At 40.3% G+C, this 12,553-nt stretch overlaps 1 protein-coding gene across 6 annotated transcripts in view; it reads left to right on the top strand.

Moving 5' to 3' along the window:
• Nucleotides 1-12,553, top strand: part of KDM4C (lysine demethylase 4C) — a 409,893-nt gene that overhangs the window by 344,699 nt on the left and 52,641 nt on the right. For all 6 annotated transcript variants that reach the window (XM_057548130.1, XM_007189029.3, XM_007189030.3 and 3 more), the window contains one exon: nucleotides 2,888-3,058. In XM_057548130.1, coding sequence (XP_057404113.1) covers nucleotides 2,888-3,058 — 171 coding nt within the window. The remainder of the gene's footprint in view (nucleotides 1-2,887; nucleotides 3,059-12,553) is intronic.

Raw genomic sequence — 12,553 nt, 5'->3', positions numbered from 1 at the left:
GTGCTTGATTGCTCTTCTCCCCTAATTCTGCCTGTGAGTATGAAGACATGCTGTAGGTGGCATGCTAGAATATCACCAGTCTTGAATCATGCCACCTGTAAGAGAACTTCATGGTACGTACCTTTGTGGGCCTGTTCCAGGGAACAGGAATCAAGTCTTAGTGGTTTTTGTTTGAGTTCCCAGCACCAGGGGAGGTGCTTGGTGTCCACTGGCTGGCAACACATGACTGTTGAAGGAATTAGTGAATCATTAACTCTCTGGGCATTTCTTCTTTGGTTTCCAGAAGGAAAAGATTAAGCATAGCACTTTATATGTTTCCTACAAGGTGGTTTAGCCTTTTTTGAAATTCAGGGAAAAACTAAGTAAAACCTCTAATTAAACCAAGATTCTGAATTGATGACACTTTATTTCCCAGTTATGTTATAAATACCGCTGCCAGAAAACACTGGGGTTTAATGAATCTTGGCTTTCTGTAGGTTAGGGGTGACATGTCAGACTAATGTTGGTATCTTGGGGATCTTGAGACTGTGCCTTCTAGGGCCCATTTAGCAAAGGTCTTGAACCTTCCCAAGTGCTTGATTCAGGATCCCCCTAGTGGGTCAGAGCTTGTGGCATCAAAAGAATAAGGGTGATCAATGAGACTTGGAGCTGGGGAGTAAAACGGACTGAATGTTTGAGAGCAGACTTCCTTGTAAGATGTTGACTACCCTCTCCGCCTGGCAGGAATGGGGTTTGTATGAGTTCCTGACGGGGGAGCAACAGCCTTATTCTGAAAAATAAAACAAAGCAAGCAAGCAAGCAAACAAACAGAAAGCCCCAAATACAGCAAGCTAACGTTTCTGGAGTACTTACTCTGAGCCCAGCACTCTGCCAAGCATTTCCTGAAGCATTTATCCTGAAGCCTTCTGCTTCCATAACATGACACAAGTACTCTGAGACCTGGTCCATGGTTTTCCATGGTTATACATATGTGCATGTATACCTGTAGTGTGATAGTGTGTGTGTGTGTATGTATACATATACACACACACACACATACATCTACATGCATATACTTCTTTGCTCTGTCTTCTGAAAGGGTCAAGAAACAAAGGTGCTATTGTAGTAGTAAGCACACCTAAGCACCTGGATCTTATTCTCTAATATCACTGCCCTCTAAAATGAACCACACTTCTCAGGGAAATGTTAATTCCAGGGCTGAGGCAAGATGATCTTGAGACATCTTGTTAGGCCAGAAAGTAAGGAACTGATAAAAAGTAAAAAGACATCTTAAGGGGCACAGGAAAACAGATTGAAGAGGCTTCTCTTGGCCAAATCTGAGATAATCTGAGCACCAAAATTACTAATTATAGTATGAATTCTAAACAGTTGGGAAGGAGGAATTAATAATTCCATACTGATGATGGATGGATGGATGGATGGATGGATGGATGGACGGACGGATAGATGGGGGGAAGGTAGGAGATTTTTGCTTAATAACTGCCAGGTGCCAACTAGTAAATGTGGAGGGAGTGCTGGAGCAGGAAAAATCAGCATATCATCACCATCATAGTAAAATTGGATCAAGCAAGACTCATCAATGGTTGCTAAATCTAAGCAGAAATGTGGAGGAACAGGATATTTACATGGTGTTAAAGTCCCTCCCACAGATTGCTTATTAGTTGGAAGGGAAAAATAGTCATTACAAAATGAAGAAATTGGACTACTCTTTGACCAGGATCAAAATTAAAAGCACCATTGAAAGGTGGACAAACATGTGCCTCCAGATGTGATATCCTGAGAAGAATACAACATTGTCTCTGTGGTATTCTGGCCAGGAATGTATAACCTGAATCTAATCATGAGGAAACATCAGACATATGGAAGGGAATGAGGGCAGGGGGAGGGAGAGCTGTATCCTTCAAAAGTATCACAATCATAAAAGACAAAGAAAGGCTGTGGAAATGTTCCAGATTAAAGGAGGTCAAAGAGACTTGGCAACTAAATGCAGTATGTGACTCGAGACTGCATCCTGTACATAAAGGATGGGGGACATAAAGATCGTTATTGGCTCACTTGACAAAATTGGAATATGCATGGTTGATTAAAGTATGGCATCCATGTTAAATTTACTAACGTTAGTAACGGTACTGTGGTTATGTAAAGGAAAATCCTTGTTTTTAGAAAATACACACTGATGTATTTAGGTGTTAAAGCCCATGATTATATGTAGCTTATTCTCAAATGGTTTGTGGCGTGCACACACACACAATTTTATATATACTTAAATATACACATATGTAAAATAGAGAATAGGCAAAAAAAAAAAGGGAAATGGTAAAATGTTAACAATAGCAATAAATAACAATAGATGAACCTGAGTAAAGGGTCATGAGTATATGTATGTTTTTGTATTATTCATATTCTTGCAACTTCTGTTTGAAATTATTCCCCAATAAAAGGTTTAACAATTAAAAGTGTATATCAAGGGGGCTTCCCTGGTGGTGCAGTGGTTGAGAGTCCGCCTGCCAATGCAGGGGACACGGGTTCGGGCCCTGGTCTGGGAGGATCCCACATGCCGCAGAGCAGCTGGGCCCGTAAGCCACAGCCACTGAGCCTGCGCGTCTGGAGCCTGTGCTCCGCAACGGGAGAGGCCGCGACAGTGAGAGGCCCGCGCACCGCGATGAAGAGTGGCCCCCGCTTGCCACAACTAGAGAAAGCCCTAGCACAGAAACGAAGACCCAACATAGCAATCACTCAATCAATCAATCGATAAATAAATCTTTAAAAAGAAAAAAAAAAGTGTATATCATGACCACACCAATGATGTTTTCTAAATAAATATTTCTTTTATTTTCTGTTTTTTCTCCTGTTTCTTTTCTCTCCTCTTTCTCTGCCCCTTCCTTAGAAGTCCAAGGCTGGCGAGAAGGGCATCGCCGTGGGGCAGACGGTCATCACGAAGCATCGCAACACCCGCTACTACAGCTGCAGGGTGATCGCTGTGACGGCGCAGACCTTCTATGAGGTCGTGTTTGATGACGGCTCCTTCAGCAGAGACACATTCCCCGAGGATATCGTGGTGAGTAAGGTCCTGGGTGCCTGCTCCCCAGTTTACTTTTTGTGTAACTAAACCAGCTGAACCTCTCGGGAATCTTTACTTTGGCTCTTGAAGTAACTCATTTCATTTAATATTTGATTCAGGTGTTCTGTTTTCTTACCACAAAGAGTATTGTTTTCTAGGAGGTTGCTTAGCTGTCATTATTCTAAATAGTAGATGAACTTAGACTCATCTTCCCAAATTCTTTTAACTAAGTGAAAAATGTGTGTGGTCAGAAACATAAAATGTGAATTCACCTGTTCTTTTCTGTTACAAAGTGTTTGCATATTTGAATTCCTTTATTCTTTTTCTTTCTGCTTAGCTGGAGAATGTGGCTTTTATTAATCTGACCTGACAGTGACATCTGTGATCAGACAGAAACATCTGTAGATGTTTCATATGGGAGTAACAAAAATCGCGCAAGAAAAAGGCTCTGACTTTTACTGAGTTTCTTAACTGTGGTCTGGAGTGGGAAACATGCGTGCCAGTCTGTCTGTTTGTGTGTCTCAGGGACTTGTTTTTTGAGCAGGATGATTCAGAAAACATCCTGAAAGAAAAGTGAAAGAAAAGCACTTTCAGCAGAAGGTTTTTTGAAACTGAGATCCAATCAGATAACTGAGACCAGGGTTAGTCTTCTGGTCATCTTGTTATCCCTTCTTCATTTAAGGGAAATGTCCATCTGGGGAGCCAGGCCTCACTAAATGTAACTTCTGCCTTGTCCTGGGTCTGTTGATGATATGCCCTTGTTTGTATTTGGAAAGATGTTATTCTTTAAAAGTAATAATTATGCATTATGTGCAACTGATAATTAAATGTAACCTTATGAGGTTGCTCATAAATATTTCTAGAATTTTGGTCTCCTGGGGCCGAAGAAACATTGATTCAGTTAGCTTTGTTAGGCTTACTTCTCTATGCCTTTAAGAAGGACAAGTATGTAAACAGAAGTTACCTTATTTGAAAGATTTTAAAGCAGACGAGTTTAAACAAATTAAAAATCCCAGGACTTGATCGTACACCAAAAGGGTGAATTGTGTTTCTTTGCAGAATTCCACCTGGAGCTTTGCTTTACTGCACTGCCATTGCTCTTCGTAAGCAGCAGCCCTTAGGTACCACGCTCCCCTTGTTAGACTAGGCCACCCCTTCAAGCACACAGTATCTGCTGTGTGCCAAGCGTCACACTGGGTGCTGGCAGAGATAATGAGAAAGAAGGTGTGATTCCTGCTCAGTCTGGGGGGAGGCAGGCTGGTAAATAGGTGCTTTCTAGACAGTGCGATAAATGCTATAAATGAGCCAGAAGCAACTTCCCACCTGTTGGGGTCAGGAGACTTGAGTCCGAGAGTCCACAAGGTCAATAAGGGCTGACACTGCTGGACATGTACCACATGCTGCCAGGACTGCTTCAGGAGCTTGACACGCATGAATCATTTCATCCTCACAACCTTACACGCTTACAAGCCAGATTTTCTACATCTGGCTACTGAAGAAACTGAGGCACAAAGCAGTAAATAACTTTCTCAAGGTGACCCACAGCTAGTTAAGTGTCAGAAAGCGTATTCAGTCCCAGAGTTGGGCTCCAGAGCCTCTGTTCTTAACCCCTGGGAAGAAAGGACACTTAGAGTGGGAGATGAAGAGGTATGTGAGGGCAAGAAAGGCAAAGAAACGCACAGGCTCTCGTCAGCCGTGCCCAGCCTACACACTTATTTCAGAATCAATCAGCCTTCTTTTGTGCAGGCTGTCAATATTGAGCCAGCCAAAGAGAGAAAACTTTGCTGGGGAGCATATTGGGGATGGGACAACAGACTTCTGAGCACTGATCCCAAAACCTGAGCAAATAGTTAGGTCTTTATCCATGAGAGTATTTAATGAATCCTAAATTCCCTTTCACTTCACAAGCCTCCACACACCCAGTTGGTCTTAAGCTTTCTTGGATTGTCTTCAACTTGTACGTTGGAAAAAAGTGGCTGTGATCCTAGGAGTTTTTTGAATCCACAAGCCTTCCCTTTGATAACTTCGGTTCCCACTCTCTGTGAACCCAAACAAATTTGGTTTAAAGTATTTGTGGGTGTTGTGAGAACAAGGCTCTCAAATTTATAAGATTGTTCAGAAGCACCTTGGCATTTAAATCAACAAGAATGGAAAAGCAAAAATTCTTTACAGCTTGATTAGCTATGACTTAGCGTATGTGATAAGGATTTGCGGTTTAGCAGTGGGGTGTTTGTGTGTACGTGTGTGTGCGTGTACGTGTGTGTGCATGCACGTGTGTGTGCGTGCACGTGTGTGTGGCCACAGCTCTAGCCTTGGAGGGAGGCGGTGCTCATGGTGGCGTGAGTTAACGTAGATTGGAGAGGGGCGTCTGTATGAATTTGCGTGAATGATAATATTTTTCAGGGAAAAGAATTATAATTGTCTTTGAGCAGGTCTTCTCTCTTTCATCCAGCCTTTCCTCCCTCGATATTCCCCACCGCCCTTTCCTGTCTGGTACATTTTTGGTTACTCGTTCCAGGCCTCTTACACCAACCAAGTAGGAATATTTGTCATGCTGTATTTTCAAATTTCACATACTTTCTAATAATGTCACCCTTTGTTGGCTGCTGTGGCCTCTTCCTCTTTGTTCTCTTGGTGCTGAATGAGACATCCCCAGCTTTCCTTCTTTGGTGGCTCTATAGGGAAGCTTTTATTTTTCCTTATAATATTGTGTTAGGGTTCTCCAGAGAAATAGAACCAGTAAGAGTAGAGTGTGTGCGTGTGTGTGTGTGTGTGTGTGTGTTTAATATATTACAAGTAAATATGTATAATATGTATGATTTATTATAAGTAGTTGGCTCATGTGATTTTGGAAGCTGAGAAGTCCCAAGATCGTAGTCAGCAGACTGAAGATAGGAGAGCAGATGGTGTAATTCTAGTTCAAGGGCCAGCAGGCTCAAGACCCAGGAAGAGCTTCAAGTCCAGAGTCAGGAAAAAACTGAGTCCCAACTCAAAACCAGTCAGGCAAGAAGAATTCCCCTTTATTTGGGAAAGAGTCAGCCTTTTTATTCTCTTCAGGCCTTCCCTTGGTTGCATGGGCCCTAGGAGGATCGTCTGCTTTGTCTTATCAATTCACATACTAAAGTCATCCAATAACACCCTCACAGACTCACCTCGAATAATGTTTGACCAAATACCTAATATCTGGGCACCTGTGGCCCTGTCAAGTTGACGCATAAAATTAACCATCACATATGTATTGTCCTGGGGCATTTTAGGCGACTGCTTACCTTGCGGTGCCAGAAGCGCTGACTCACAGGCAGAATGTAATTTCCCCTTCTGTAAAGCAGCCACGCTGTTTTGGTCGGTTTGCAGCACTCTGTAGATCCACTCCATTAGCTATGTGCTCCGTCCTGCTCATCATCCAGGTTCCCAGAAGGCCAAGTCATGGATTTTATAAAGCAAGCTTTTAAAATTTAAAGGACTGTCAGGGATGGATTGGGGTCTGTGTTTCCCACCGAAATTAATGAAAGCTACATGATTAAATGCCCTCATAATATGTCAACTAGACTTCACTTGGATATGGGGAATCTGATGTTATATTTCAAAACATAATGTATGTGTATAATTATGTATGTTATAAATATATTCACATATAAATCATATATATATATTTTAAAAAATGCTTTGCTGAAACCCTTTGGAGAGATAGGGGTTTTGGGAAGCATGAGCCACCCATTCTCCTTGCGTGGCCCTGCAATAAACCTATCTTTGCTCCCCCCCAGAAAAAAAAAATTGTACTCATTCTCATGTGATATAATGTAACTACGTTTATATCACCGTTTTTCAGCCCATATGGGTTAATTCTTATGATTGTCCCACTTCCACTTTTGATATGCATCAACATCAGAACTGTCTTCTGGGAGATGGGAAAGCTACTTGGTTCCCTAATGGGGAGTTTCATCAGGACATAAGAAAAATGTGACCAGGTCTGCCTCTGCCTCAGCATCTTGCAGATTGTGGCAGAATAATTATTTGTGTGGAAACATTAAATGTATTCCATATTCCTCAGAGAAATCTTTTTTTCATTAGATAATATACCTGTGCCATCTGAAGCTGGGGGTAGAAAATGATTTTTTCTTCTGTTTGTCTGAAAACTCTCTAATCCACACAATGTGCTTAATCGGGCGTGAGTGCTTCTGGGAAGGCCCTTTCATCAAATGCAACATGACATCAGTGTGACTGGCTAGTGGAGAACTAGCTTCTCTAAGCTGTGGGTACTTGCTAACTAGAACTGCCGTAAGGGTACAATTTCAGTTTTTTAACTATGAAAAAATCTAGAACATCAAGTTTAATTATCCCGAAGTGTTTATTTACATATAACATAGTCTTTTATGAAGCCTGATGCTTTAGTAAAGAAATACATTCCCTTATTTATAGAATCACTGATTATGATCACTTTATGCTCCCAACAGAAGAGAAACCTTTAATGCAGGCTGGCCTATCCATGTTTGAAAATAAATTTGCTGGGCATTAAAATGCCTTTGTTAGGGTTATGTGACTAGAGGGAGTGTTTGGAGTTGTAGAGAGAAACATTCTTTGGACTACCAGAAAATTTCTTTCCAGACCTACGTACTTTATTTCTGTGATAGCCAGAAAAATGTCCCAAATCTTTTCTCTCAACAGTACACCTGCAGGATATGTGTATCGGCCCAGTTAAACACAGCATGCAATCTGTAGCTGTCAAGGGAAGTAACAAAAGATGTATTGCTACACGCCTCCATCTGTCAGTCTATGAAATTGCGACACACTTCCTGATGAATTTTTTTGTAGTCTCCTACTATTTTGATGGGAATGAAAGTTGCCCACAAGAGAGAATTCAACGGGCATGGCGATTCCAGGGCCCCCTATTACCCTTTGCTAAAACCTGGGATCCTCTGGCATGCCTATGATGACCCTAGAATGATGGCTGCTTCCCTTCCTCTGCACTTGGAGCTCATTTCGAGGGAGGAAGATGGTGCAGTGTGATCCGGATAGTTGTAGGACAAGCACTTAACATTCACCACTGGGCTTGAGAAGAGAAACAGGACCATTTAGAAATTCGACAGCAAGAGTCCATCACTGAAATTTCCATGAAGACTTGCTACATTTTTCAGCGTCCTTTGAAATGTGAAAAAAGCACGAGAACTGTACACTTCAGGATTCTAGGGATGGGCTGTCATGGCCTTTAGTTTTTGTGGGCTTTACAGTGCAAACTGAAATTCTTAAAGCTAATTTTTTCCTCAGTTATAGGCAGGTTGCTCAAACCTGTTTGAAGCCTGTTTTTTCCCCCACTAAAAAGGGAATAATAATTTATACCTTCTGAGGTTATTGAAAGGACTAAATGAGCTAATTTACCATGTAGCTAAATGCCTACATGGTAGGCACAAAATCAAAATTTTTAGGTAATTAACTTCAGTCTGTAGAACTTTATTTTCCCTTTTTCCTCCCCCATCTAGTTTACGCTGCCCTTTTCTGGTCTTGATGAAATTTGCTTAGAAGATGTGTCCTTAGAACTTTATTCCTACTTGTTAGGTTAAATGGGTATCTGTACAGGTGAGATTTCATTGAGTCAGATTATTGTTTGCACTTGCTGTAAAGCAGTCCTGGCATCTTTAGACTTTATAATAACCCAGTTCTCTGCATTTGTGCATGTATTTTTCTGCATGTTTAAAGTGTTATTTCATTGGCTTTTCATGGCAAACCCGGCTCCAGAATACGTTCATGCTCATTTCATAGATGTGATACTTGCCAAGTCACAAAAACCCTATGATTTGTGCGAGTTCCCCAAATTAGGGGTGACAGAGTCAGGTGCAGAATGTAGGTTGGCCCCCTGCATTCCATTGCTAGTTGCCTCTGTGCTTTGGGGCACCTTTCCAGGAAGTCTGCTCTCTGTGACTTTAGCGTCGCTGTGGTAGAAGACCTTGTACCTAACTGCTCAGGGTTCAGCACCTCCACAAGGCCCCACTTGGCAAGTGTAGGCGTAGGGGTGACTCTGGATGTTCAGGATACAAAAGAAAGTATCTGAGGGTGTTTGAGAAACTAAGAAAAAAGTTTTCCAAGAAACTCTATCTTATCTTATAGGATCCTGGGAAGTGTTTTTGGATTCCTGTTGGCTCCTAGATTGTGAGGTACCCTGGATTTTTAAGTCAGGTGGAAGTCACGCCCCATCCCAGACCATCTGTGTTATGTGTGCTCCAGACTGATGCTCCCCCCACCCACCCCCAGTCTTGATTCTTCTAGAATTAATGGAATTTGCCAGAGAAGGCTCCAGGAACTTTTACTGGTTTAGGATTCTGTAGGTATGGCCCACATGGCATTTAACTGCTCAAGAGGGGCACCCTTGCTTCTCTTTCTTGGCTGTAGAGCTGAGAGTCTGTGAGGTGAAGGGCTTTGCCAAATTCCTGTTGATTTTTACATCCTTGGGAAGCCTTTTATATATGTAAAAAAAAAAAAATCTGTTATTACTTTGATTTTAATCAATATTCAGTTTAAAATCTACTTTTTTAAGCCTTCAGATTCAGCTAACAAATTTTCTTATTTATAAATCTAATAATTTTTTACATAAAAATTTAGAACAAACTCATTTGTTCCTTGATTAATGTTTATATAATGTATAAATTGATAGATCAAATTCTAACCATTTTACATTTAAGTAATCAAATTTCCTTGGACATCTTAACTATGCTTATAGGTTTAATATATGTAATTCTCACAAATGTCACAATTTTTTTTTTTTTTTCATGCAACACTACAATGTTTTATTGTTTAGAAACACTTACTAAGCAAAAACAAGTTCAGAAAGGTAAATGCAAACCTATAACTCATAAAGCTAAAGCTAATTAATAGCTTTGGACCAAATAAGCACTTTCCTTTATTCCTAGGAGTGCAGATTACTTCTATTGAACCTATAACCTAAGTTATAAAAAATTTTTAAATTGCGCAAAGACTTAATGAAAACCTAGGCAACAACAACAAAAAACTGTCTAATTTAAATTCTAGTAGGGATTTAGCTTAACTCCCAGAGTTTTCCTTTACCCCTATAAATATGGGAAAGTCATTCTAGCCAGAATTTACCACTGGGTCCAGAAAATTTTTTTTTTTTTTTTTTTCAAACATCTTTATTGAAGTATAATTGCCTTACAATAGTGTGTTAGCATCTGCTTTATAACAAAGTGAATCTGTTATACATATACAATATGTTCCCATTTCTCTTCCCTCTTGCATCTCCCTCCCTCCCACCCTCCCCATCCCACCCCTCTAGGTGGTCACAAAGCACCGAGCTGATCTCCCTGTGCTATGCGGCTGCTTCCCACTAGCTATCTATTTTACATTTGGTAGTGTATATATGTCCATGACACTCTCTTACCCTGTCACATCTCACCCCACCCCCTCCCCATATCCTCAAGTCCATTCTCTAGTAGGTCTGTGTCTTTATTCCCGTCTTGCCACTAGGTTCTTCCTGGCCTTTTTTTTTTTTTTTTCCCTTAGATTCCATATATATGTGTTAGCATACTGTATTTGTTTTTCTCTTTCTGACTTACTTCACTCTGTATGACAGACTCTAACTCCATCCACCTCATTACAAATACCTCCATTTCATTTCTTTTTATGGCTGAGTAATATTCCATTGTATATATGTGCCACATCTTCTTTATCCATTCATCCGATGATGGACACTTTGGTTGCTTCCATGTCCTGGCTATTGTAAATAGAGCTGCAATGAACATTTTGGTACATGACTCTTTTTGACCTATGGTTTTCTCAGGGTATATGCCCAGTAGTGGGATTGCTGGGTCGTATGGTAGTTCTATTTGTAGTTTTTTAAGGAACCTCCATACTGTTCTCCATAGTGGCTGTATCAATTTACATTCCCACCAACAGTGCAAGAGTGTTCCCTTTCCTCCACACCCTCTCCAGCATTTATTGTTTCTAGATTTTTTGATGATGGCCATTCTGACCGGTGTGAGATGATATCTCATTGTAGTTTTGATTTGCATTTCTCTAATGATTAATGATGTTGAGCATTCTTTCATGTGTCTGTAGGCCATCTGTATATCTTCTTTGGAGAAATGTCTATTTAGGTCTTCTGCCCATTTTTGAATTGGGTTGTTCGTTTTTTTGTTATTGAGCTGCATGAGCTGCTTGTAAATCTTGGAGATTAATCCTTTGTCAGTTGCTTCATTTGCAAATATTTTCTCCCATTCTGAGGGTTGTCTTTTGGTCTTGTTTATGGTTTCCTTTGCTGTGCAAAAGCTTTTCAGTTTCATTAGGTCCCATTTGTTTATTTGTGTTCTTATTTCCATTTCTCTGGGAGCTGGGTCAAAAAGAATCTTGCTGTGATGTATGTCATAGAGTGTTCTGCCTATGTTTTCCTCTAAGAGTTTGATAGTGTCTGCCCTTACACTTAGGTCTTTAATCCATTTTGAGTTTATTTTTGTGCATGGTGTCAGGGAGTGTTCTAATTTCATACTTTTACATGTTCCTGTCCAATTTTCCCAGCACCACTTATTGAAGAGGCTGTCTTTTCTCCACTGTATATGCTTGCCTCCTTTATCAAAGATAAGTTGACCATATGTGTGTGGGTTTATCTCTGGGCTTTCTATCCTGTTCCATTGATCTATATTTCTGTTTTTGTGCCAATACCAAACTGTCTTGATTACTGTAGCTTTGTAGTACAGTCTGAAGTCAGGGAGCCTGATTCCCCCAGCTCCATTTTTCGTTCTCAAGATTGCTTTGGCTATTCGGGGTCTTTTGTGTTTCCATACAAATTGTGAAATTTTTTGTTCTAGTTCTGTGAAAAATGCCTGTGGTAGTTTGATAGGGATTGCATTGAATCTGTAGATTGCTTTGGGTAGTAGAGACATTTTCACAATGTTGATTCTTCCAATCCAAGAACCATTTTACATTTAAGTAATCAAATTTCCTTGGACATCTTAACTATGCTTATAGGTTTAATATATGTAATTCTCACAAATGTCACAATTTTTTTAAGCACTCAGTTTCCATAATGCTAATAAATTAGACATTAATTTAGTAGTTCAAATTCTTCTGTTTTAAACATCTTCAAAAAGCAAACAACACATACAGCAGTACAATATTTATAAAGCATATTACTACACCTTTATATAAACACAGTTTACATTGGATAATCTGTTAAATACAATCTGTATTTTAACACATTTTAATGATAGATAAGTAAATAGAATCTACCCACCAAGGGGGAGTAGTATTACTATATTGGCTAGGCATTTACCAAGAAAAAATAATCAAAGAACCTCAAGGCCATTCAGAGGCATAGAGTCTGGTTATATCTTTGAAGACTAAACCTGCAGTTGCTGGGCAGGGGCTCCTAACTAAGGTCAGCTTTCATCTGATTCTTCAACTCTCTAAATTATGTGCTCTTCACTGAGGCTCTAACTAGTTTCATAAGTTTCATGAACTGTCTCAAGTTGGTGGGGGTGGGTACTTACC

This window comes from Balaenoptera acutorostrata, chromosome 6 (genome assembly GCF_949987535.1).
Source record: "Balaenoptera acutorostrata chromosome 6, mBalAcu1.1, whole genome shotgun sequence".
NCBI lineage: Eukaryota > Metazoa > Chordata > Mammalia > Artiodactyla > Balaenopteridae > Balaenoptera > Balaenoptera acutorostrata.
Note: the sequence above shows the minus strand (reverse complement) of the source record. Positions and strands in the feature narration are given on the sequence as shown.